Raw genomic sequence first — 27353 nt, 5'->3', positions numbered from 1 at the left:
TCCAGTAAACAAAAAAAAAAAGAATATTTATTGATACAATATTGATTTACTGACTGTAAAACGTATTCTTTTGACCATAAGCCTTGCATTTCTCGTAATAAAATGGTTACGTTTTTGGTTGTTCACTTCACAGAACTGTGTCCCAGAACTCTGCAGGCAAAATCAGAACACATGACATGTTTCCACTGTCTTTTGGTCTATCTGACTTGAGTTTGGGCTCAGAGAACTCAGTGGCGTTCCTGCATAGAATTGATGTACAGTATGGCTTTCTCTTTTCTCTTTGGTTTTCTAAAACACTCGCAAACCCATGCGGTTATATTTATCACATATATTTATTTATTTATTAATTTAGTAGCATGAAGGTTCACATTTAATGCCAACTGATGGCTTGAAGGTCATGATCTTTGAACAGTGGTTTTTAGCCTTGCCCTACATGGAATAGGATTTCTCTGGATTCTCTTTAACTTTTTACAATATTATTCATGGTTGATAGTGAAAGATCTACATGGGGTATTTAGGTCATTGGATGATTGTCACACTGCATTTCTGTTGAATTTAGGTCATATTTTGGTAAGGTAGGAGCCTGGCACCAGGCCACTCTGACCATCTTTTTGCACTGACCACCAGCCATCTTCTCCCTGCTCCACCACCAACAGCACTTCCCCCAGTGAGATGGTGAGCTCATCAGCACTCTGCCAACACACATTATATCTATATTATTGATCAAATAACAAAATAGAGGTAACAACTTTATCAAATACAATGTTTTAAACAGGCTACTGTACTGTATACAATTCAAGGCAGTCTTGGGATTTTCATGATTACTATAACTGCTCTTTTTAGTGACAGTGATTGGAACACCCTCAAAGTAAGTTGTTTCATAAGTTTTATATAGGATTTTTTATGATCTGCTCAGTTAAAAAATATGAATACATGTTAGAATTTTATTTGCTGTAGATCATTCTGTGATGTCAATAAACTTTGTGACATGGCCTCCTAATTCCTTGTTAGTGATTGTGAATAGCTGGTGATTGTTCTTGCTCACATTAATTAAACTGTCACCTTATGCTAAGTGAAAAAAAAAAAGGGTGGATGGTCAGATGAATTATAAGGACCTCCAAAAACACACTATAATATAGTCACTGAGGAGTTGTATGTATGTTTGAAGCTGTCATAGTCCAGGGAACAAGACTGTGTCGGTTAAGTGTGTGAGAGTGAGTAGGTGGGTGTGTGTAAGTAAGTGTGAGCGGGTTTGTGTACGAGTATGTGTATGTGCGAGAGTGAATGTGTCTGTGTGTGAGGTCTTTTCAGCTGTCCTCACTATTTGCTTGAGAGGTGGCAGAAGAGCTTTTCTCAGTCTTTACAGAAAGTAGAGGTTGTTGTTGTGCTTTCTTGCCATATTTGAAATCTTTGGGAAAAAAAGTTGTGCCGCACAGAATGCTGGGATTGCCTACACCGCTAAGGAAGCATCGAATGCTCCCACATTACTCAGTTTATTGCTTTAAACTAAGGCACCTTAGTAGGCAGCATGTTAAGGCATCTAAGAATTCAAACAGCCTTCTTCTCGAGAGTGCATGTAGGATGACGTAAAATGCGTCTACGTAGAGAGCTCACTAGGTTTTCGGACAGACCCTCTGTGTTCTATTGAAATCATCAATTATCTCTTTAGCTTTGTCTACATTCAGTAGACTATGTTGTCTATGGAGCGATTGTGACGAGAAATGGAATGCAGTGGGTCTTGATATGCCTCATAATGAGCTTTCAAAGCACTTCATGACAATGGGCGTGAGTGCTATAGTACGATAGTCATTAAGGTTGGACACTGACGACTTTACACTGACAGCTTTGAGACTCCAAAGTTATTGTTTATATGATTATCTTTTAAAGCAAGCTACAACCCCAAATCAGAAAAAGTTGGGACAGTATGGAAAATGCAGATAAAATAAAAATGCAGTGTTCCCTACATTTACTTTGACTTTAATTTGATTGCAGACAGGATGAACCCGAAATATTTCATGTTTTATCTGCTCAGCTTCATTTCATTTGTTAATAAACATCCATACCTGCATTTCAGGTCTGCAACACATTCCCAATAAAGTTGGGACGGGGGCAATTTAGGGCTAGTAATGAGGTGAAAAAACTAAATAATTATGTGATTTCAAACAGGTGATGTCAACAGGTGATTATAATCATGGTTTGGTATAAAAGTTGCATCCAGGAAAGGCTTTGATGTTTTTGATGAGCAAAGATGATCAGAGGATCTCCAGTTTGTCAACAAATGTGTGAGAAAATGATTGAAATGTTTAAAAACAATGTACCTCAAAGAAAGATTGGAAGGGATTTGCATATTTCTCCCTCTACAGTGCATAATGTCATTAAATGATTCAAGGAATCAGGAGGAATTTCAGTGCGTAAAGGCCAAGGGCGCAAGCTTAAGCTGAATTCCCGTGATCTTCGATCCCTCAGACGGCACTGCATCAAGAACCGCCACTCAACAATAGCTGATATAACCACATGGGCAAGGGATTACTTTGGCAAACCTTTGTCAAGTACTACAATACGGAGTTACATGCACAAATGCCACTTAAACCTTTACTGTGCAAAAAAGAAGCCTTATGTTAACCATGTCCAGAAGCGGCATCAACTTCTTTGGGCTCAGAGGCATCTAGGATGGACCATCACACAGTGGAAACGTGTATTGTGGTCAGATGAATCAGCATTCCAGCTCTTTTTTGGAAAAAATGGACGCTGTGTGCTCCAGACCAAAGACGAAAAGGACCATCCAGCAACAAGTCCAAAAGCCAGGGTCTGTCATGGTATGGGGCTGTGTCAGTGCCCTTGGCAAATGTAATTTAAACTTCTTTGATAGCAGCATTAATGCAGAAAAGTACATTGAGATCTTAGAGCAACATGTGCAACAAGACGTCATCTTTTCCAGGGATGCCCATGCATTTTTCAACAAGACAATGCAAAACCACATGCTGCACACATCACAGAGGCATGGCTACAGAAGAAGAGGGTACGGGTACTGGACTGGCCTGCCTGCAGTCCTGACCTGTCCCCAATAGAGAATTTTGAAAGGAAAAATGCAACAACGACGACCCTGTACTGTTGCACATCTTAAGACGTGTTTGCAGGAAGAATGAGACTAAATAAAAGCTGAAACACTAAATCACTTGGTATCCTCGGTGCCAAAATGTTTTTTTAAGTGTGGTGAAAAGGAATGGCAACATTACAAAGTGGTAAATGCTTTACCGCCCCAACTTTTTTTGGAATGTGTTGTAGGTCTGAAATGCAGGAATGGATGTTTATTAATAAATGAAATGAAGTTAAGCAGATAAAACATGAAATATCTCAGGTTCATCCTTTCTGCAATCAAATAAAAATCAAAGTACAGCAGACCCTTGACTTATGAATTTAATTGGTTCCGAAGATCTGTTCTTAAGTCAAAATGTTCGTTAGTTAAACCTATTTTTCCCATAAGAAATCATGTAAATAGAATTCATCCGTGCCAGACCTCCCAAACCACTCCCTTACCTAACCTTTCTAATGTCTTAAATGGTCTTTTTTGATATACAGTGTATCACAAAAGTGAGTACACCCCTTACATTTCTGCAAATATTTCATTATATCTTTTCATGGGACGACACTATAGACATGAAACTTGGATATAACTTAGAGTAGTCAGTGTACAGCTTGTATAGCAGTGTAGATTTACTGTCTTCTGAAAATAACTCAACACACAGCCATTAATGTCTAAATAGCTGGCAACATAAGTGAGTACACCCCACAGTGAACATGTCCAAATTGTGCCCAAATGTGTCGTTGTCCCTCCCTGGTGTCATGTGTCAAGGTCCCAGGTGTAAATGGGGAGCAGGGCTGTTAAATTTGGTGTTTTGGGTACAATTCTCTCATACTGGCCACTGGATATTCAACATGGCACCTCATGGCAAAGAACTCTCTAAGGATGTGAGAAATAGAATTGTTGCTCTCCACAAAGATGGCCTGGGCTATAAGAAGATTGCTAACACCCTGAAACTGAGCTACAGTATGGTGGCCAAGGTCATACAGCGGTTTTCCAGGACAGGTTCCACTCGGAACAGGCTTCGCCAGGGTCGACCAAAGAAGTTGAGTCCACGTGTTCGGCGTCATATCCAGAGGTTGGCTTTAAAAAATAGACACATGAGTGCTGCCAGCATTGCTGCAGAGGTTGAAGACGTGGGAGGTCAGCCTGTCAGTGCTCAGACCATACGCCGCACACTGCATCAACTCGGTCTGCATGGTCGTCATCCCAGAAGGAAGCTGACGCACAAGAAAGCCCGCAAACAGTTTGCTGAAAACAAGCAGTACAAGAACATGGATTACTGGAATGCCCTGTGGTCTGACGAGACCAAGATAAACTTGTTTGGCTCAGATGGTGTCCAGCATGTGTGGCGACGCCCTGGTGAGAAGTACCAAGACAACTGTATCTTGCCTACAGTCAAGCATGGTGGTGGTAGCATCATGGTCTTGGGCTGCATGAGTGTTGCTGGCACTGGGGAGCTGCAGTTCATTGAGGGAAACATGAATTCCAACATGTACTGTAACATTCTGAAACAGAGCATGATCCCCTCCCTTCGAAAACTGGGCCTCATGGCAGTTTTCCAACAGGATAACGACCCCAAACACAACCTCCAAGATGACAACTGCCTTGCTGAGGAAGCTGAAGGTAAAGGTGATGGACTAAACCCAATTGAGCACCTGTGGCGCATCCTCAAGTGGAAGGTGGAGGAGTTCAAGGTGTCTAACATCCACCAGCTCCGTGATGTCATCATGGAGGAGTGGAAGAGGATTCCAGTAGCAACCTGTGCAGCTCTGGTGAATTCCATGCCCAGGAGGGTTAAGGCAGTGCTGGATAATAATGGTGGTCACACAAAATATTGACACTTTGGGCACAATTTGGACATGTTCACTGTGGGGTGTACTCACTTATGTTGCCAGCTATTTAGACATTAATGGCTGTGTGTTGAGTTATTTTCAGAAGACAGTAAATCTACACTGCTATACAAGCTGTACACTGACTACTCTAAGTTATATCCAAGTTACATGTCTATAGTGTTGTCCCATGAAAAGATATAATAAAATATTTGCAGAAATGTGAGGGGTGTACTCACTTTTGTGATACACTGTAAATACAAGTGTATTTTCCCTTAAATCTTAAATTATAGAATAGACATTACTGTAATAAACAGTAATAAACAACAATACACAGTAGTACTGTACAGGAAAAAAAGTATTGTATTTTGTAGGTGTAATTGCATGAAAGAAAGACAACTTTACTGAGCTGAATTCCTTCTTCTCTCTCACTCACTGTCCCCGCTGTCTAATACACAGTGACAGCTACTGGCAGGAGTAAAATTACACAACAACAGATAGTGATTTTTTTATTTTCTCACCACTGCGCTTCCTCTGCACCTTTTTTGGAAACATTTTAATATTGAATTTTACAAAATATAAAGAAAACACCGGAAAAACACTGTCCGCTGTCAGAATGTTTGCTCACTGTATATAGTATATAGAGAAAGAGACAGTTGGAGTCAACTTGTTCGTGACGTCATGTGTTTAACGAATTTCTGTTTGTAATCCGAAATTTGTTTGTACGTTAAGTTGAAAAAGATCGTAACCAGAAATGTTCGTATGGTAAACCGTTCGTAACTCAAGGGTCTACTGTAAATGTAAGAAATATATATATATATATATATATATATATATATATATATATATATATATATATATATATATATATATATATATATATATATATATGGCACCTGCACTGTGTGCAGGTGCCAAGTCCTGTTGGAAAATGAAATCTGCATTTCCATAAAGTTGGTCAGCAGCAGGAAGCATGAAGTGCTCTAAAACTTCCTGGTAGACGGCTGCGTTGACCTTGGACCTCAGAAAACACAGTGGACCAACACCAGCAGATGACATGGCACTCCAAACCATCACTGACTGTGGAAACTTTACACTGGACCTCAAGCAACGTGGATTCTGTGCCTCTCCTCTCTTCCTCCAGACTCTGGGACCTTGATTTCCAAAGGTAATGCAAAATTTACTTTCAAATTTACTTTGGACCATTCAGCAGTCCTTTTTGTCTTTAGCCCAGGCGAGACGCTTCTGGCGCTGTCTCTTGTTCAAGAGTGGCTTGACACAAGGAATGCGACATATATATACAGGGGTTGGACAAAATAACTGAAACACCTGTCATTTTAGTGTGGGAGGTTTCATGGCTAAATTGGACCAGTCTGGTGGGCAATCTTCATTAATTGCACATTGCACCAGTAAGAGCAGAGTGTGAAGGTTCAATTACCAGGGTAAGAGCACAGTTTTGCTCAAAATATTGCAATGCACACAACATTATGGGTGACATACCAGAGTTCAAAAGAGGACAAATTGTTGGTGCACGTCTTGCTGGCGCATCTGTGACCAAGACAGCAAGTCTTTGTGATGTATCAAGAGCCACGGTATCCAGGGTAATGTCAGCATACCACCAAGAAGGACAAACCACATCCAACAGGATTAACTGTGGACGCAAGAGGAAGCTGTCTGAAAGGGATGTTCGGGTGCTAACCCGGATTGTATCCAAAAAACATAAAACCACGGCTGCCCAAATCACGGCAGAATTAAATATGCACCTCAACTCTCCTGTTTCCACCAGAACTGTCCGTCGGGAGCTCCACAGGGTCAATATACACGGCCGGGCTGCTATAGCCAAACCTTTGGTCACTCGTGCCAATGCCAAACGTCGGTTTCTTGGGCTGTGGACAATGTGAAACATGTATTGTTCTCTGATGAGTCCACCTTTACTGTTTTCCCCACATCCGGGAGAGTTACGGTGTGGAGAAGCCCCAAAGAAGCGTACCACCCAGACTGTTGCATGCCCAGAGTGAAGCATGGGGGTGGATCAGTGATGGTTTGGGCTGCCATATCATGGCATTCCCTTGGCCCAATACTTGTGCTAGATGGGCGCGTCACTGCCAAGGACTACCGAACCATTCTGGAGGACCATGTGCATCCAATGGCGGTGCCGTGTATCAGGATGACAATGCACCAATACACACAGCAAGACTGGTGAAAGATTGGTTTGATGAACATGAAAGTGAAGTTGAACATCTCCCATGGCCTGCACAGTCACCAGATCTAAATATTATTGAGCCACTTTGGGGTGTTTTGGAGAAGCGAGTCAGGAAACGTTTTCCTCCACCAGCATGGCCACTATCCTGCAAGAAGAATGGCTTAAAATCCCTCTGACCACTGTGCAGGACTTGTATATGTCATTTCCAAGACGAATTGACGCTGTATTGGCCGCAAAAGGAGGCCCTACACCATACTAATACATTATTGTGGTCTAAAACCAGGTGTTTCAGTTATTTTGTCCAACCCCTGTATATACGTGTATATATATACTGTATATATATATATACAGGGTGGGCCATTTATATGGATACACCTAAATAAAATGGGAATGGTTGGTGATATTAACTTTCCTGTATATATACTGTATATATACGTATATACGTATATACAGTGTATCACAAAAGTGAGTACACCCCTCACATTTCTGCAAATATTTTATTATATCTTTTCATGGGACAACACTATAGAACTAAAACTTGGATATAACTTACAGTAGTCAGTGTACAACTTGTATAGCAGTGTAGATTTACTGTCTTCTGAAAATAACTCAACACACAGCCATTAATGTCTAAATGGCTGGCAACATAAGTGAGTACACCCCACAGTGAACATGTCCAAATTGTGCCCAAAGTGTCAATATTTTGTGTGACCACCATTATTATCCAGCACTGCCTTAACCCTCCTGGGCATGGAATTGCTACTGGAATCCTCTTCCACTCCTCCATGATGACATCACGGAGCTGGTGGATGTTAGACACCTTGAACTCCTCCATCTTCCACTTGAGGATGCGCCACAGGTGCTCAATTGGGTTTAGTCCATCACCTTTACCTTCAGCTTCCTCAGCAAGGCAGTTGTCATCTTGGAGGTTGTGTTTGGGGTCGTTATCCTGTTGGAAAACTGCCATGAGGCCCAGTTTTCGAAGGGAGGGGATCATGCTGTTTCAGAATGTCACAGTACATGTTGGAATTCATGTTTCCCTCAATGAACTGCAGGTGCTACCACCACCATGATGCTACCACCACCATGCTTGACTGTAGGCAAGATACAGTTGTCTTGGTACTTCTCACCAGGGCGCCGCCACACATGCTGGACACCATCTGAGCCAAACAAGTTTATCTTGGTCTCGTCAGACCACAGGGCATTCCAGTAATACATGTTCTTGGACTGCTTGTCTTCAGCAAACTGTTTGCGGGCTTTCTTGTGCGTCAGCTTCCTTCTGGGATGACGACCATGCAGACCGAGTTGATGCAGTGTGCGGCGTATGGTCTGAGCACTGACAGGCTGACCTCCCACGTCTTCAACCTCTGCAGCAATGCTGGCAGCACTCATGTGTCTATTTTTTAAAGCCAACCTCTGGATATGACGCCGAACACGTGGACTCAACTTCTTTGGTCGACCCTGGCGAAGCCTGTTCCGAGTGGAACCTGTCCTGGAAAACCGCTGTATGACCTTGGCCACCATGCTGTAGCTCAGTTTCAGGGTGTTAGCAATCTTCTTATAGCCCAGGCCATCTTTGTGGAGAGCAACAATTCTATTTCTCACATCCTTAGAGAGAGTTCTTCGCCATGAGGTGCCATGTTGAATATCCAGTGGCCAGTATGAGAGAATTGTACCCAAAACACCAAATTTAACAGCCCTGCTCCCCATTTACACCTGGGACCTTGACACATGACACCAGGGAGGGACAGCGACACATTTGGGCACAATTTGGACATGTTCACTGTGGGGTGTACTCACTTATGTTGCCAGCTATTTAGACATTAATGGCTGTGTGTTGAGTTATTGTAGAAGACAGTAAATCTACACTGCTATACAAGCTGTACACTGACTACTCTAAGTTATATCCAAGTTTCATGTCTATAGTGTTGTCCCATGAAAAGATATAATGAAATATTTGCAGAAATGTGAGGGGTGTACTCACTTTTGTGATACACTGTATATACATATATATATATATATATATATATATATATATTAGGGCTGTCAAACGATTAAAAAATTTAATCGCGATTAATCTCAGAATTTCATATAGTTAATCGCGATTAATCGCATTTAAAAAAATCTGTGTAAATGTTATAGAAAACAAGGATTTTTAAGTGAAATGTTACAGTTAAAATGGTGAACACATTTTATGCTAAATGTACTGATGTTAAAAACTGCTGGGACAAGAGAAAACTGTTTTATTCACTCACATACTAGGCAGTAATACTATCCAGTGGTTTAATGGACGTTTCTACACGAACTGAGTGTGTTTAGACTAGGGTGGCCAGATTCATAGTAACAAAAAGGAGGACATTACACCCCAAAAAGCCGGACATCATATTAGGAACAGGGGGACATGCTACTGCAACACACAGAATGAATCCAGAACCCATATAACAGAGTTTTTGACCAATTTAAGCAAGAATTATATAACAAATGACTGTTTTACTCACTAAATGTTGTGTCTTTTCATATTTAGGTCCGTTCATCGCTGCCTCAAAAGTTTACTTTTTGGCATTTTCACCGCGTTCCTGATCATGAGAGCTGAGTGTTTACAAAACAGAGAGGGCGGGCGAAATTCAACCACCCAATCACAGACTAGCATTTAGAGGGCGGACCTTCTCCGATTGGCCAGTGGTAGCTCTATAAGGAGTCAAATGAGGCTGTTAAACCAATGAAATACAAAGCATTTGTTTCGACATGTACCTGAGCCAATGGTAAATAATATTGATCAAAAATGAAACCAGTTCACTCCAAAAGGAGGATTTTTAAGTGTCCGTCCTAGCGTTGCGTGAATGGAGGACTGGCAGCTTCTTTATTATGCAAGTGCATTACTACGACACTACGCCGCTCGGTTACATTATATGTTAACAAACCGCAAATGAAAAACGGTGGCAAGTCCGACATTAAAACGTTTGTTCTACCAGTCAAGTCTCAACATGAACTAGAATTTGCGTTAACGGCACTAATTTTTATAATCGCGTTAAATTGAGATTGCGTTAATGCGTTATTATCGCGTTAACTTCGACAGCCCTAATATATATACATATATTCAGTCCCTCATTAATCTTAAATGTCTTAGAAAATATAAGTGATTTATTGTAAAAATACAAAGAACAGGTCTCAAACCCATAGGAGAACCAACCTGGGCAGTGTAGTCATACAGAGCTTGATACTTCTCCCCTTCATTGTCAGGTTTAGTTGGGGCCACCTCTTGAAAACCAGGAATGGAGGCATAAACTCCGTCAGAGTTGTCTAATGAGCATTATATAAAAAAACAACAAGGTAATTACATGGCCTTTACAAAAAGAAAAAAGCATAAATATACTATAAATACTGTACAAATATGTTTATCTGAAATGCAATAGTAGTCTAAAAATGAACTTTTTACATCTCTAATTTCTTATTTTTATCAATAAACAACTCACCCAAAATTAGACTTGTTTAAAGAGTTCTACAACCACCTTTTATTTATATGAATAATCTTTTATATTTCTGTCTACATGTGTAGACAGGATAGGGATCTTTGTGCAAAGACATACGAAACAGGAGACATATTTATTTACAATACAGAGCTTTTTAAAGGTGGGATGTTTTGTAAAATGCAATAAAAAGAAGAATAATTGATTTGTCATTTTTTGGCACCTCAGTGGCGATGCATGATCTGACCAGTTTATAGTGTTTTAAATGTGCTCTGATCTAGATCAAATGAGGTAGTAGAAACGGAGATGATTGCATTTAATTAATTCAATGCTTAAATAGAACAATTAGTTTACTAGTAAAAATCACTCATATATTCTGAGATAAACAGGGATCTGGCAACCACTTATTAAATCATGAGAACAGATTATTTATGTAACGCTTTTATGGGCTATGACAAGACAAGGGGGGGACACACGCAGAGATGTTAATAACAATAAAAAGGTAATAATAACAAAGACAAGACAAGACAACACAAGACAGGTTATAACAAGACGAGACCAGATACAAACACACGTAACCTATGCTAAGCTAAATGATAATGCTAACCAAACATGAACAAGGCTAATGCTAATCTAAATGCTACACTATCTGCTAAACACACATGGATTAAGCTAAATGCTATGCTAATCACTAAGCTAATCACTATGCTAATCTAATCATACAGGAAACATACCCTAAGCTAATAACATGGGACAAGACAATCACTAATCAAACATCAACAAAGTTAAACAGGAACTAAACTAAGACAAAACAGGAATAGAACTAACCAAGGCATAAATAAGACAAACAGAAGCCAAAACAGAAGACAAAACAAGGTATGAACATTAACACTCAGACAGGAACTAACAGGACAAACAGGGCAAACAAAACAAACTACACAAACAAACCAAAACAAGACAAAGGCAAAGATTAACTGACTGACAGATGGACGGACGGACAGAATCAAATGCAACAGCAAACAAATTTAAATTCAATTCGAGTTCAATTTAAATCCAAACAGAGTTCAAGAGCAAAATAGTCTCCGCTCAAGGATTGCCAACTGCCTCCTTAAATACCCTGACCTTAAACAAGGTTCAGCTGTACATTATTAGCAGGAGACCAGCAGGTTGTTCTTCTCAATCTTTCTCTGTCCTGAGCACCCTTCTCCAGATATTACTTCTATCCCTCCTCTGCACATGCCCAAACCACTAATCTCTTCTCCCTAACTTTATCTTCAAAACATCCTATCTGTACTGTCTCTTTAATAAACTCGTTCCTAATGTTGCCCATCCTCCCCACTCCTACTGAGAATCACTGCATCCTCATCTCTCACACTTCCAGCTCCCTCTTCTGTATTTTAGTCAGTGCTACTGCCTCCAAGCAATATAACATAACAGACATCACTACTGTATTGTAAACTTTCCCTTTCACTGTGGCACATCTCACGTCTGCCTCTGTATGTTATCCACTTCACTCTGCTTGCTCTTTATCACCACTCACCATGCCACACTCTCCATCGCTTTGTACGTTCAACCTCAAGTATTTAAACTTGTTCACTTTCATTATCTCAACTCCTTGCAACTTAACATTTCCACCGGCCTTCCTTTTATTCATCCATTTTACATCTGCTAACTTTCATTCTCCAGGCTGTCCTCAACCAACTCCCCACTCTCACTTACAAATCACAATGTCATCCGTGAACATCATGTTCCATGGAGACTCCTGCCTAACCTTGTTCATCAGCCTTTCCATGAACACTGCAAACAAGAAATTACTCTGCCGACCCAGTCCACCTTCGACTTTAAACCAATCCGTTATTCCTACAGCACATCTAACCAGTCACACTGTCCTCAAACATATCTCGCACCACCCTTACATACTTCTCTGCCCCTTCCGATTTCATCATACAATACCACAGCTTCTCCCTCAAAAAAAGAAAAAAAAAACCCACAAAAATACATGCTTTTTGAATGGTCATTGTAGTGGTTCTAGTTTTGGCAACCAAGCAATGATATTGTTAGGTGTCTGTGCATATAGATGAGTGGGATATGGCAGAAAAACCACAGAAGAAAAAAATGTAAATATATGCAAAGCTCAAATATTAATATGGCTCTGGCTCACACACACACACACACACACACACAGTTACCAAGATACCAAAACTCCTGTTCTACTTTAAATATTTCCAAATCAAACACAAGTACCTTTCATTGTACTGTATTGTAAAATATTAGTCGGCTAGCAAAATGTGTTAGCTAGGTAGAGACTGATGTGAAGTGAATTTGCTATCACAAAGCATTCTTATTTTATGATGTGACATATTAAATGCAGCAAATTCAAGGTTTTGGCTTAGTATTAGCACACCTTTACTGGTGAGCCAATATTGCCCTTCACGGTTTGCAACATGTATTTAACAAATAATTCAAAAGATTATGTCAACATCCAACATACCAGAACAGGGAACTGATGGCTGTAAACAGTCACTGGTGGTTTTGAGACCACTGGAGCAGTTTCCTTGCAAAAGATTTGAAAATCTGAAAAAAAAACCAGACCAGGAAAATATAGTAAAAATACTGTCACTTCGTATTACAGTAGATTTTTATAACTGAGTTACTAAATTAGTCAAAAAATGACAATGTACATACCTCTTCATTACCGCTCCTCCAAAACGGCCAGTACCATTGCTGTCTCCAGCTTGCTCTCGGTTGTAAACATTTTCAAAGATAACAGGGGCTGAAGAGGCAGTGAAGCAATAATACTTGTTAAACTATCAGCATCATACTACCATTTATTAATATAGTGTAATAACAATAAGGTAAAAAACATTATTAGCTTACATTTTCCACAAAACATTATACATCATCTATGTTTAGTAAATCTGCACAGGTTTGTGGTGGGTCCAGAGTTCATTCTAAAAACGCTGGCAAAAATACACCCTGGAGTATTAAATACTTCTTCATTCACTTACTTAGGGCAATTTCGATTTGTACGACCTACTGTCGTACTTTGGGTGGCGGAAGTACCCAAAAAAATCATGCTAACATTCTTAACAGACTGTAAGAGGAAGCAAGAATTAAAGCCAGCTCAGCAGGACCTTAAAGCTATTCAACACTATTTGCTGCACAATAGTACTGCACTGTCACAAAAGATTGTATATTATTTAGATGCATAATTTCAGGACCATAAATTGCTCCAAAAATAAAAGCTATCCATAAGGCATTATTGGATTGTTGAATAAGTCTGTCTTGTTGAATAATGTCTGTCTTCCCTTGTGTAATTTGTAAAGTACTGTAAAACTGCAATTTCCTTCGGGATCAATAAAGTGTTATCTTATCTTATCTTTTTAAATAAAGCACATAGACTATGATATGATAGCTGCATGAATTAACACATTGTTTCTAGTTATAACAATTAATTATAATCCCCTTACTCCTAAAAAAGAACACACTAGTTAACTTTACTAAGTGATTAGTCAGCTGTTGACAGTTAGCCAATCGCTTTGACCCACCCTCAGCAGACTTTTCAGGAATAGAAAATGTTAAGCGGAATTAAATAAAAATGTTGACAGGTTTAAAGGGTTGGAAAGCAAAATGTACTGACCTGGAGGAGTATGTCCCGTACTTTTAACATCAATAAAACTGTTAATGTCTGCTGTAATGTCACACTTTTCCAAAACTGTCCTCACTTCTTCAAAACACTGTAAATGTACATAGATGACAAACTGTATATTAAAATAATAATTATGTACACATACAGAGTAATCATAAACCTATTTGATTTAGGGGTTCATCGTACAATGAATGCACCAACCTCATCATCCTTAACACATTGCATTGAAAAGTGATTACAGTGAACCCAAATAGCATTTCTCAAAATGCTGATGCGATCAACCTCTTGCTGTTGAAAGACCTGCAACAATTGAAGCACAGTATTATTTTTGTATTTTCATTTAAATAAAATACCAATTCCAGTTAATGAAGGGCTTGATTATTAACCACAGTTGCAGGGTTAAAATCCACAATATGCTGTAAAAATATGTCGATACATTACTCATAGGTAACATCAACAGCCTGTTTGTGTATCTAAATGTTATAGACAGTGGTTATATTCAATCTCTGTTCAGATATACTGTTTGAAAGTACTCTTCAGAATATATTGCTCATGCTTTTTACAACCACAAATCAGAAAACGTTTGGAAAGAATGGAAACCTTATGAAGACTTCATTCCTGAGAAAGTATGAAACTTCATTTCATTAGTACACACCAATTTCTGCAGTTCAGGCCTGCAACACATTTCAAAAAAAGTTGGCATTCCTTCTCACAACACTTAAAAGATCTTTTGGCACCAATGATACCAAGTGATGAAGCATTGTAGGTGTTATTTTGTCCCATTCTTCCTGCAAACATGACTTACGATGTGCAACAGTACAGGGTTGTCGTTGTCACATTTTTTCGTTTCAGAATTCTCGACACATTCTCTATTGGGGACAGGTCAGGACTTCAGGCAGGCCAGTCCAGTACCCGTACCCTCTTCTTCCGCAGCCATGCCTTTGTAATGTGTGCAGCATGTGGTTTTCCATTGTCTTGTTGAAAAATGCCTGTACATTCCTGGAAAAAAATTTGTCTCAAAGGCGGCATATGTTGCTCAGCGTACTCTTCATTAATGCTGCAATTACAGAAGTGTAAATTACTTTTGCCAAGGGCACTGACACAGCCCCATACCATGACAGACCCTGGCTTTTGGACTTCTTGTTGATAACAGTCTGGATGGTTCTTTTGTCTTTGGTCTGAAGCACATGATGTCCATTTCCTCCAAAAAAAAAAAAAAGATATGAAATACTGATTTATTTAACACAGTTCACGTTTCCACTGTGTGATGATCCAGTTGCATCTGAGCCGAGAGAACTTAACCCTGCTTCTGGACATGCTTAACTCAGTAATGTTGTATGTGCCATTTGTGAACATAGCTGTATTGTAGTGCTTGACAAAGGTTTGCCAAAGTAATTCTTTGCCCATGTGGTTATATCAGCTATTGTTGAGTGGCGGTTCTTGATGCTGTGCCGTCTGAGGGATAGGAGATCACAGGCATTCAGCTTAAGCTTGCGCCTTTGCTTTTTATGCACTGAAATTCATCCAGATTCCTTGAATCTTATTATGATATTATGCACTGTAGAGGAAGAAATATGCCAATCCCTTCCAATCTTTCTTTGAGGTACATTGTTTTTAAACATTTCAATAATTTTCTCCCGCATTAGTTGACAAACTGGAGATCCTCTGGCCAGCTTTGCTCCTCAAAGACTCAGCCTTTTATGGTTTCAAATCATGAGCACAATCACCTGTTAACATCACATTTTTTCCTCTCATTACTAGCCCCAAATATTGCAGGCCTGAAATGCAAGAATTGATTTTAAAATGAAGCTGACCAGACATAACATGAAATATTTTGGGGTCATACTGTCTGCAATGAAATAAAAGTCACATTAAAAACATTAAAGGTTTTTATATGCATTTTCCATACCGTCCCAACTTTTTCTGATTTGAGGTTGTAATATTTATACCGTAAAAAAGTAAAAAAACAAAGATTTGCTTGAGAGATGCAGAGATTGGGATATACCAACAATGTAATAAAATACATTATACAAGCTACATCATAAAGGCAGAAATGATAAATAGTTAGACTGTATTGGGACTGCAGTGTGCAATATCTGGAAAAACTTGCTGTATCAGGCTGAAAAAAGAGCAGAGAAGTGACACAGCTGGCAAGCTAAAGGGCATTGTCTTAAACCACACTCCAATATATAGTATACTCAAAATAGTAATACAATTAATTTAAAAAAGTTTATTAATTCATTCATTGTCTGTTTTACCCCTGCTTTAAGTCAGTGTCGCAGTGGGTCTGATTCATTGGGTAGGTAGGAAACACCCCAGGTCACCAGTCCATCACAGGGCAAACACACACACACTTTCTAGTATCTCCAATTGCAATGACTGCATGTCTTTTGTCTTTTTACAAACACAAACACAGAGAGTCGGGGAATCTAATCCAGGACCTGCTTGCTATGAGGCAGCAGCGTTACCACCGTGCTGCCCAAGTGACAGTAATTTTGTGATAACTATGCTTCCGAAAAGTACAAAAAAGATTAGACAATAAAGCACAGCAATCAAAATAGTAATTTATACACCCAGGTGCACACGTTTTTCTTTTATTTATATCAGTGTATACTATCTGAACATTTTAATTACTAATTATTGAGTTCAGGTGTTTTAGCCACACTTATTGCTAACTGATGTATAAAATCAATTATATGCAAAGCCTGTTTTCAAAAAAAGTTGGGACAAGAATCTGTGATTTGTTAATTCTCTTGAACATTTATTTAACTGACAAAAGCACAAGGTAAAGACTTTCAATGTTCTGTTCAATTTCTCAGTTCAATTTTTCAATTTTTTTAATCAGTTCAATTTTTTTTCAATACTGTACAAGATGGCAAATCAAAAAGGTATTTTACCATCTACAGTGCATTATACTGGATCTGTGTAAAGCAAAGCCAGAAAACACTGTTCAATGAGCATAAAAAAACCGTCATGCTACTGTGATAAATATAGCCACATGAGAGTACTTCAAAAACTTATAGTTACACAGTCCATTGCTGCATCAAGAAACACAACCTAAAACTCTATTTTGCAAAGAGAAAGCCATAAATCATTTTAATGCAGAAATGCTGCTGAGTTATCTGGGCCCAAGCTCATCTCAGATGGACCAAAAGACAGTGAAAACGAATGTGCAGCTGAAGTCTTATCATGTGCAGATGAAGTATTATATCAAGTGGCAAAATTTCCAATTGCATAACTGCAAAAATTGGTATTATCAGTTCGTAAGCAATAAAAGTGTATTTATTAGGAAAGGTGATGTAACATAGTGGTAAACATCCCTCTGAGCTAACGTTTTTGAGTATGTTTGCAGGCAAGAATTTCTAGATTTGTTTAGATTCCCAAAACACAAATTAAGCTGGTAAGCAAAAAAAAACAACTTTCTTTATACTTTATACTTCTCAGTTAAATAAAGATTTAGGAGAATTAACAACCACAGAAATCTAATTTCAGCATGTGTGAGCCTCTGTGCACAAAAATGAGTGCAAACCAAGTGCAAAACCAAACCCCAAACATGGTCAACTTGTGCTGACTGGTTAAACATGCTTCCCATCTCAGCTTGTTGTTTTATAAAGCATCAGGTGTCTAACCATTCCTGTGATGATGTTGCTTCCAGAGGCAGCTTGGATCTTTGAGGTGAAAGTTACTGAGCTCCTCAGTAAAGCCCATTTTGCTGTCAGTGTTTGTGAATGAAATTTATTTGGCTGTATGATTAATGGTGCTGTTAGTAATTCGTGTGGCTGAAATATTTATGTATTCTAATTAGAAGAAGTTTCTACATACTTTTGACCATGTAGTGTATAATTACAGAAGTTAGTTTCTGGTACCTGGCTTTAATATAATACACTGTAAACATTGCCATTGTGAAGCTTAAATCTAAGCTACTATGAGGTTTAAATATTAATACTTTGTACTAGTACTTCATAAGTATTTATTAATTTATTCAGTAAGTATTTATTCAAGTATTCATTTTCACCTAAATAAGTCTTTATTAAAGCTGTGGTTGTTGTATGGCAGAAGCCTAAAAAGCAGATGCTATCTCTATATAGTGGTAAAAGCAGGCTGTTTGTTGAGGTTGAATATGAAGCTAGTCTACCTCACATGTGCTCTCATGTGTAGTTTCCCATTCCTGTCGAATCTTGTCCAGTTGATCAACATTTGATAAGTACTGTTTCTCTAAATAAAGACATAAAGTTTTAGGTGAATGTCAAAATAGATTTTTAAAAAATAATAAAGATTGTATTCTTACCTGCCTCTATTGCAACCTCTCTGCACTGTTTGGCCTTGTTTAGTACCTAAGAAAATATATGCTACATGTCATGCTACATCATTATTAAATATTTGAGTCAACTAATAACACATATTAAAGCTGCCCAGAAATATACATTTGATCAGATCAATAAAAAAACACAAAAAGATGCATGGTTCTAAATGACCCATTGCTCATTTTTTAAGACCATGTTACCAACTGTAAAAGGGCTCATCTTTACACAGGATGTGTTAAAAGAGGATATGACACAAATGTTTCCATTATGCTTTATGCTTAATTTAGATACTGTATTTCATACTCTGGGGTTTTATTTACTTTATTTCTAAGCTTTAATACTGGGGTGCCAATAATTGTGGAGGGAACAGTACACACACTTATTAGCCAAAACATTAGTACCACCACCCAAAATGCACATGGCAATGCCTACTGCAAAAACAACTATGCATGTCTTGGTCAGGGATAATGAAATGCTTGACTGATGGTAATTATCATAGAGCATTAGTTTAATGCAGCAGATATAGGCAGACATAAAGACCTAAGTGGGCTGGATAATAGACAAATTGTTATGGCCAGATGATGTAAATTCGGAACAGCAAAAGGTGCTCGTAGGGAATTGTATTCAGAACCCACAAACATTTGTCCAAAAAGGAATAAGCCACAAACCGACAACAGGGTGTTGGGTGGCCAATTCTCACTGATGCCAGAAGACATAAAGGCTATGGTGTCAAGTGTATACGTGTGTCCATAAGTAGAGTGTATGTGTGTGTGTGTGCGTGTGTGTGTGTGTGTGTGTGTGTGTGTGCAAATACAGTAGACAAACAAAAGCATCTAAAACACAATTTTTTATTTAAAAAAATATATAAAAAAATTAATTATGGGGCAGAACCCAAGATATTTCATGTATTTTTTGGTCAACATCATTTTATTTGTTAATATACATTGATTTCTGAATTTCAGGCCTGCAATACATTCCAAAAAAAGTTGGGATGAGAGCATTTAAGGTTATTATGACGGCGTATTAGGGCCACTGTACAACAAAAAGATTTTATGTTTTGATTTCGAGAATAAAGTTGTATAAGTTTTGATTTCGAGAAAAAAAGTCAAAATGATTATAAGAATAAAGTTGAAATTATTTTGAGATTAAAGTTGAAATGATTATGAGAATAAAGTCAAAATTATTTCGAGATTAAGGTTGAAATGAATATGAGAATAAAGTCGAGGGCAGCTTTCAATGCTCGTTAGTGTGGTTATCCAGTAACTCGTGATTACTTTTTTTGGGTGTTTGTATTGTATGCTTCCATCCACATAACATGACAACTAAACTCGTCAATGCAACCATTTATAGCAATTAGAGATGCATGAGTACCGATACTGGTATCGGGTACTTGCCCGATACCGCGCTCATTAACTCGTACTCGTACTCGCAAACGAGGCTCCGATACTAAACATCCGATACCGTGTCTATTGCTGCGTTACGCCTGGTTCACACTACACGATGTTTTAACCTGATTTTCGCTTGGCGGCTGGTCGGCGCTAGATTTGCCGGCTCGGGAGCAACTCGGCGTTCGCTCGGCGATCAAAACTCGGCTCTCGATCGCTAAGTGTGAGCGCGCGTGTGCCAACCTACAGTTCGACCCCATCTGAGCCAATTCTATCAGCACATTATATAAATTCGTGGTTCACTTTGGTAAATCATAAGCGGTTCTTGCTTTTTGATGTAGATGAGAGCAGAAAACGTTACTTCACAGAGTCAAGCATAGACAAGTTCATCAATTACTAAGTTGGTTAGTTCAGAATCATCTGCTCTGACTGAGAGAAAACGTTTAGCTCCACAGACAGAACGACTCTGAGTCGGCTCTCGCTCTGTGGTAATAAGCAGTATAATTAAGCCTGAGCTTTTTAAGGTAAGCGAGTCACACAAAATGTTCTGTAGTAGTTGGTGTTTATTTACAACCGCAACATTCATTATAACAGTAAAAACAGAGAGATGACTGAGAAAAGAAACTTACGCTGCGCTTAGAATGAATTGACTCCTGAATCACTTATATCGATACTGTGAACAGAGCATCTCCTCTCTTAAAGACACACACACGTCCTATAACAGCTGTCATCACTTTTGTGACCGGTTTATCTTCACTGATAGCTCTATTTTGAAGGTTTTTTTCAGACTGAACTGAATAACATTAAACGTGCCTGAGTGCGTGGTCAGTTAGACTAATGAAATATGTCTCCCGTGGGTGAAAAATGAATTGCTTTAGTTTTAGAAGTAAAAAAAAATCTCGTAATGCCACGCCCCTGGTCAGGCACTGGCGCCCCCCCAGACAAGTACTCCCCCAGGTTGAAAACCCCTGTTCTAACATGTCAGATATCTGATCCAATAGGTATTGGTATCGGTATCGGCAAGTACAAAAATACATGTACTTGTACTCGTACTCGGTTGGGAAAAAATGGTATTGATGCATCTCTAATAGCAATGCCATACGGCTTTAAATTAGTGTACGAGTCCATAAGGCTTTGGTTGAGGTACTGGCAACGACACAGACACCAAGCACACCGGTGGGGCACGTTCTTCTAAATAAACACAGTTTATTACAAAGCAGTTTCATCGTCCTCACACTAATAACAAACTGGTGCTGATGTGCAGGAGATTGGGGATTTCTTTATTTGTGAAACCGATACGAAAGTATAACTTTACCATATCATGAACATTCCTCATTTAACACAAGGAAGTTGCTATAGCCATAATATTTTTACTTTAATCTCAAAATAATTTCAACTTTAATCTCAAAATCATTTTAACTTTAATCTCAAAATCATTTCGACTTTAATCTCAAAATTGAAACTTATACGACTTTATTATCGAAATAATTTTGACTTTATTCTCGAAATCGAAACTTTAAAAAATAGTTTTCTTTAAAGTGGCCCCAATACGCCATCGTAAGTTAGTGAAGACTAAAAACTAAATAATGATGTAATTTCAAACAGGTGATGTGCATAATATCATGAAACAATTTAATAAATCTGAAGGAATTTTTAGTGTGTAAAGGGCAAGGGTGCAAACCTAAGCTGAACACTCATAATTTCTTATCTTTTAGACGGCATCAAGAGCAGTCATTCTTTTTTTATATATATATTTTGTTTATGCATTTCTCCCCTTGTTTTCCCGACTTTTTAGCACATCCAATTGCCCAATTGCATCACGCGTCCTCTCCACTAATGCTGACCGCCGTTCTGATTTGAGGAGAACAAAGCTAACCCACGTCCCCTCCGACATGTGGGCACCAGCCATATGCATTTTGTCACCCACACTAGGTGAGTGCATATATGCGAATCAGCCTTGTGTACAGAGAGACACACCCTGATCCACACTTTTTCCCCGCATCTGTGCAGGCGCCATCAATCCAGCCAGCAGAGATCGTAGTACATCAGTTATGAGGAGTCCCTATCTAGTTTAATACCCACCCCTATATGAACAACAAGCCAATCGTTGTTCATGTGGCTGCTCAGCCCAGCCGGATGGCAGAACCGGATTCGATACGATGTATTTGAAATCCCAGCTCTGGTGCGCTAGCGTGTGTTTTTACCGCTGCACCACCTGAGCGGCAAAAGCAGTCATTCTTTAATAGCTGATATATCTACATGGACAAGGGATTACTTTGGCAAACCTTTATCAAGCACTACAATAAGAAAAAATACATTCACAAAATGTAAAGTAAAGCAACAAGGACCTTTACCAAGCTTTACACGTCCAGGGATGAAGCCTACAAAACCATACAATTAATGCTTACATTTAAAATTAATATTAAGCTAAAGTAATTCAGCCTTTTGATCCGGCCCTCCACAACAGTACCAGTTTCTCATGTGGCCCCTTGGAAAAACTATTTTTTCCACCCATTATATGATCAATGATACCTTTTCAGCCTGTTTGGGAGTAGTAGTTGATGCATTACTGATCTTTTCAGCAACTTGTTCTGCTTCATCTGCTTCTCTACACTTTTGCTCATAAGACCTTTTAGACTGTAAAAAAGCAAGAGCAAGTAATGATTAAAAATCAAAGATTAACAGTAGTTTGTGCAATTTACACAAGTTAAAGGATTGTATCTAATAAAGTATAAATGTGGCATACAATCATTGTGAAACACATTTTGTGTAAGCGGAATTGTTTGTTGTTTAGAGAAGTCTAATTTCCTGAACTGTTTCTACTTCCCCCTTTACATACACACATCATACAAAGACTTTGCCTAGAATTGAACTTAAATCACTTTTAACTCTTCCTTCCTCTTCCTTGTCTATTATCTCAAATCACATTCTCTTGGAATCTTTTGCACTCATAACAAGATCCAAAACCAAAATGTATTTTTACATGTTATTCCAAAAAACAAAGAAAATAACTGAAGCAGTTAACAAATTTTTATAAGCATGATAAAAGCCGTGTAAAGGTTAGTCTCACCTCCATGGTTTTCTTGTACGAAGCAACTTTGTTCTTCTGTACTTTCTCCATTATTGACTCAAACTGTAATAAAAATTTTTTTTAACCATTACAACACTGTCATCAGAAATCTAAGAGATATTAGGCTACTTTTAAGAACATTGAGTATTTTTATTTATAAAGGTTAATTAATGCCAATGTTCACAATAAATAAATCTTGTTTTTCATTGATGAAATAAAAAACAGAGTAATTTCAGGCATTTACATGAAAAATATGTGTAGGCACAAAGAATGCTCCCTGTTATAATTAGTTTATGCACAATAAGACACTGTGACTACCTTTTTACGCTGCTCTTTCTGACGTTCTCTAAACTGCTCCATGCGTTTGACTTCTTCTTTTAACATCCCAGATAGGTGTATGTGTAAGTTTCCAATACTCTCAATCTCTGTAATATGAATTTATAAAAATGATCCAGAAAGATCTAGCATAAAGTAATTTTAAAAATGAACATTAAAAAATGTTAAAATCCAAAACACCATTTTTTGTTACTCACGTGCTTTAAGTTGGTCCAAGGATTCCTTTAAAGTACTACAGAAACAAAAAGGTGTGACAAATGAAGTTTTTTTTTAACAAAATCAAGCTAATTATCTGTTACGCTTATATGGTACAGAGGGATTGTTACTTTTTGCTGCATCAACTATAAATTACTGTTATTTGTACCCACATACCCTATTTCACTTTGGCCTCCAGCTTTCCGTGCAATAGTTACCAACTCTTTACCATATCTTTCTTCTGCTAGAGCCCTAAGGAGATGTTGAAGCCATTGTTTACCAACATATCACAGTTTTTTTTTAAAGGTAAGTGATTTTAAAACTTCACCTCATTTTTAGGAGGTCCTCCATGTCTTTGCAAGCCCTCCGGCCATCGCAAAGTCTCTGGCTGATGGCTTCATATCCAGCATTGATGGTGAATTCTGTGCCCTAGTGTCAACAGTACAACTATTATTTTAAAGCCACCCATTTATTTTAATGTGCGTGTTCTTTTAGTTCTAAATAAACATCCAGGAGTCACATGCTATAATATATTATGGTTTTAATTGTTTAAGCATTCATTATGCTATTATGTTTATGCACTAACTGTACAGAATCGACATTTAAAAAGGCTTAATAATAAATTTATCTTTAAATGTAATGTTACTTTGTTACCTTGTATCTATTTCACATTATGCTTGTTATACTAGGAAGTGTTTTACAGAGAACTCTTTTACATACAGTCACTTCCACTATGCCGCTTGATATTAAATTACTTCCATAGCAATTTTCTTAACACTTTAATGTATGTAAATTGGTGGTTGTTCCAGTAGTTGATTTGAAATGTTGAGGTTAGAATTCTGACATGAGGTTACTACCACCCTGTGAAAACCAAAATGATGCTCATAGATGTAACCATAATAGTCAACACATTAAACAGGTTAATAATAAAATTAACATGTTTAATGTGTTGACTATTATGGTTACATCTATGAGTTAACTGTTTGTTAGACTAGCTGTTTGTTTTATTTTAGCACATAACACTAAATTAATAGACTTATTATGCTTATGCTTATAAAACAATGACACAGTTTTGTAAAGCAGGACGTACGATGCAAATCAACCCAGAAGTTCTGCGTCATTTTGAATAATCAGCCAGAAGAAAAAAAAAGTCAGATTATTCATGGTAGAACTCGCAGTGAACAATATGGTTAGAGAACAAATGTGGGGAAGTGGTTAACAGTGCTAACCCCATTGCTTACTATATTTAAAAAGACTTTATTATCCCTAGATTTTACTTCACATTTTCAAATCTTACAATAGTGAAACCAAAATTTTCATCACATGCTCCTACCTTAAAAAAAATACAATCTGCACCAAGTACAGAAATGTTGGCACCCCTTGAAATAGACAGTATTAGTAGTCTATCATATCATATATCATATAAAAACAAATTTAAAGCACAAATTTCAAAACTTATGCCAAGTGCAAGTAGATATACAATTAAAAGGTTGTAATAAACATACATAATTTACAATTACAAAGCTGAACATATATACAGTATGATCACAGCAGCTCACTTACCCAAAATGAATCTTTGAATTGTAATGGTTTCATCTTGGATAGATTTATTCTCAATGTACACAAAATATATTCTCCTTAAATTACCCAAAATATAAAATAAAGACGTTTAGTTAAGTACAAACGCTAGAGTACACACAGGAAGCCAGAAACCTCACGGCACTTTACTTGTGGTATCTAAGTTTGAGCAACACACGGAAGAGGTTTTTTATATGATGTCACACACCACGGACACACTGGCTTGCTTTTAGTCAGCATTTGAATGCTAGATAAGGGAAACATCCTGAAATAGTAGATCTTTTGACCAGTTAATGTTAATTAACTGTGGGTAGGTCACATTTCTGAACAGTTTTAATGCTGTAAGTTAAAGAGGCTTTTTTTATTTGTTTTGACTCCATGGGCCAGAACTGGGCAAACTTTAGCAAAGTATGAACTTAAAACTGAGAAGTTATCTATTTAACTGTGAAGTCTGACAGCAAATTTAAGATGAGTGAGGTGCCCTTTCACAAACCTCATTTCCAGAAAAGTTGGGACATTTTGTAAAATGCAATAAACAGTCTGTGTTTTGTTAATTCCTCTAAACATTTATTTACCTGACAAAAGGCCCGACATTGTCTTACTGAAATAATCATGGACTTCCACAAAATCCCATTGCTTTGATGACAGCGTATGTCTTTTTAAAATCCCATTACATGGCTGTGTTATAAATTGTGGACTCATCTGACCACAACACACATTTCCACTGTCTTTTGGTCCATCTGAGATGAGCTTGGGCCCAGAGAATTTTCTTAATCTTGAAATAATGTTATGTATGTTAGATGGTAAAATTTGTAGATTACATGCAATCTGCAAGAAGGTCCTGGGTTCGATCCCGAGGTGGGGCGATCCGGGTCCTTTCTATGTGGAGTTTGCATGTTCTCCCCGTGTCTGCGTGGGTTTACTCCGGGTGCTCCGGTTTCCTCCCACAGTCCAAAGACATGCAAGTGAGGTAAATTGGAGACACTAAATTGTCCATAACTGTGTTCGATATAACCTTGTGTGAACTGATGAACCTTGTGTAATGAGTAACTACCGCTCCTGTCATGAATGTAACCAAAGTGTAAAACATGACGTTAAAATCCTAATAAACAAACATGCAATGTAATTTACTACCCTGAGAAATGTACTTTTTGAACTATTTGACAATTCTCTTACATACAGTGCCTTGCAAAAGTATTCAGCCCCCTTGAACTTTTCAACCTTTTGCCACATTTCAGGCTTCAAACATAACGATATGAAATTGTAATTTTTTGTGAAGAATCAACAACAAGTGGGACACAATCGTGAAGTGGAACGAAATTTATTGGATATTTTAAACTTTTTTTAGAAATAAAAAACTAAAAAGTGGGGCGTGCAATATTATTCAGCCCCTTTACTTTCAGTGCAGCAAACTCACTCCAGAAGTTCAGTGAGGATCTCTGAATGATCCAATGTTGACCTAAATGACTGATGGTGATAAATAGAATCCACCTGTGTGTAATCAAGTCTCCGTATCAATGCACCTGCTCTGTGACAGTCTCAGAGTTCTGTTTAAAGCGCAGAGAGCATCATGAAGACCAAGGAACACACCAGGCAGGTCCGAGATACTGTTGTGGAGAAGTTTAAAGCCGGATTTGGATACAAAAAGATTTCCCAAGCTTTAAACATCTCAAGGAGCACTGTGCAAGCGATCATATTGAAATGGAAGGAGTATCAGACCACTGCAAATCTACCAAGACCCGGCCGTCCCTCTAAACTTTCAGCTCAAACAAGGAGAAGACTGATCAGAGATGCAGCCAAGAGGCCCATGATCACTCTGAATGAACTGCAGAGATCTACAGCTGAGGTGGGAGACTCTGTCCATAGGACACAATCAGTCGTACACTGCACAAATCTGGCCTTTATGGAAGAGTGGCAAGAAGAAAGCCATTTCTCAAAGATATCTATAAAAAGTCACCTGGGAGACACACCAAACATGTGGAAGAAGGTGCTCTGGTCAGATGAAACCAAAATCGAACTTTTTGGCCACAATGCAAAACGTTATGTTTGGCGTAAAAGCAACACAGCTCATCACCCTGAACACACCATCCCCACTGTCAAACATGGTGGTGGCAGCATCATGGTTTGGGCCTGCTTTTCTTCAGCAGGGACAGGGAAGATGGTTAAAATTGATGAGAAGATGGATGGAGCCAAATACAGGACCATTCTGGAAGAAAACCTGTTGCAGTCTGCAAAAGACCTGAGACTGGGAC

General features: G+C 38.3%; 1 protein-coding gene across 2 annotated transcripts; it reads right to left on the bottom strand.

Moving 5' to 3' along the window:
* Positions 1 to 25119, bottom strand: pstpip1a (proline-serine-threonine phosphatase interacting protein 1a). 2 transcript variants are annotated; one of them, XM_063004569.1, is made up of 15 exons: positions 25087 to 25119; positions 23852 to 23952; positions 23701 to 23775; positions 23526 to 23560; positions 23311 to 23417; positions 22993 to 23055; positions 22455 to 22559; positions 18522 to 18567; positions 18369 to 18448; positions 14435 to 14533; positions 14225 to 14321; positions 13270 to 13357; positions 13076 to 13158; positions 10308 to 10417; positions 1 to 692 (listed from the first exon to the last, which is right to left on the bottom strand). In XM_063004569.1, the coding sequence occupies exons 1-15, from the start codon at positions 25117 to 25119 to the stop codon at positions 561 to 563; spliced, it is 1254 nt and encodes a 417-aa protein (XP_062860639.1). In that variant the 3' UTR covers positions 1 to 560. The 2 variants fall into 2 exon arrangements, 1 of the variants encoding a protein (XP_062860639.1); XR_010014017.1 differs by lacking the exons at positions 10308 to 10417; positions 13076 to 13158; positions 13270 to 13357; ... (9 more) ...; positions 23852 to 23952; positions 25087 to 25119 and adding an exon at positions 9616 to 9724 and having other exon boundaries at positions 603 to 692.
* Between the last annotated feature and the right edge of the window lie 2234 nt (positions 25120 to 27353).

The sequence above is a fragment of the Trichomycterus rosablanca genome, chromosome 11, assembly GCF_030014385.1.
Source record: "Trichomycterus rosablanca isolate fTriRos1 chromosome 11, fTriRos1.hap1, whole genome shotgun sequence".
Lineage (NCBI taxonomy): Eukaryota > Metazoa > Chordata > Actinopteri > Siluriformes > Trichomycteridae > Trichomycterus > Trichomycterus rosablanca.
Note: the sequence above shows the minus strand (reverse complement) of the source record. Positions and strands in the feature narration are given on the sequence as shown.

Excerpts from the sequence above, each read along its gene's own strand:
- pstpip1a (XM_063004569.1), bottom strand. The coding sequence starts at position 25,119 with ATGAAACCATTACAATTCAAAGATTCATTTTGG. Across the intron at positions 23,056-23,310 it reads AGAAAGAGCAGCGTAAAAAG|TTTGAGTCAATAATGGAGAA; the intron begins GTAGTCACAGTG and ends TTTTTATTACAG. Across the intron at positions 14,534-18,368 it reads CACATGAGAGCACATGTGAG|GTCTTTCAACAGCAAGAGGT; the intron begins GTAGACTAGCTT and ends CAATTGTTGCAG.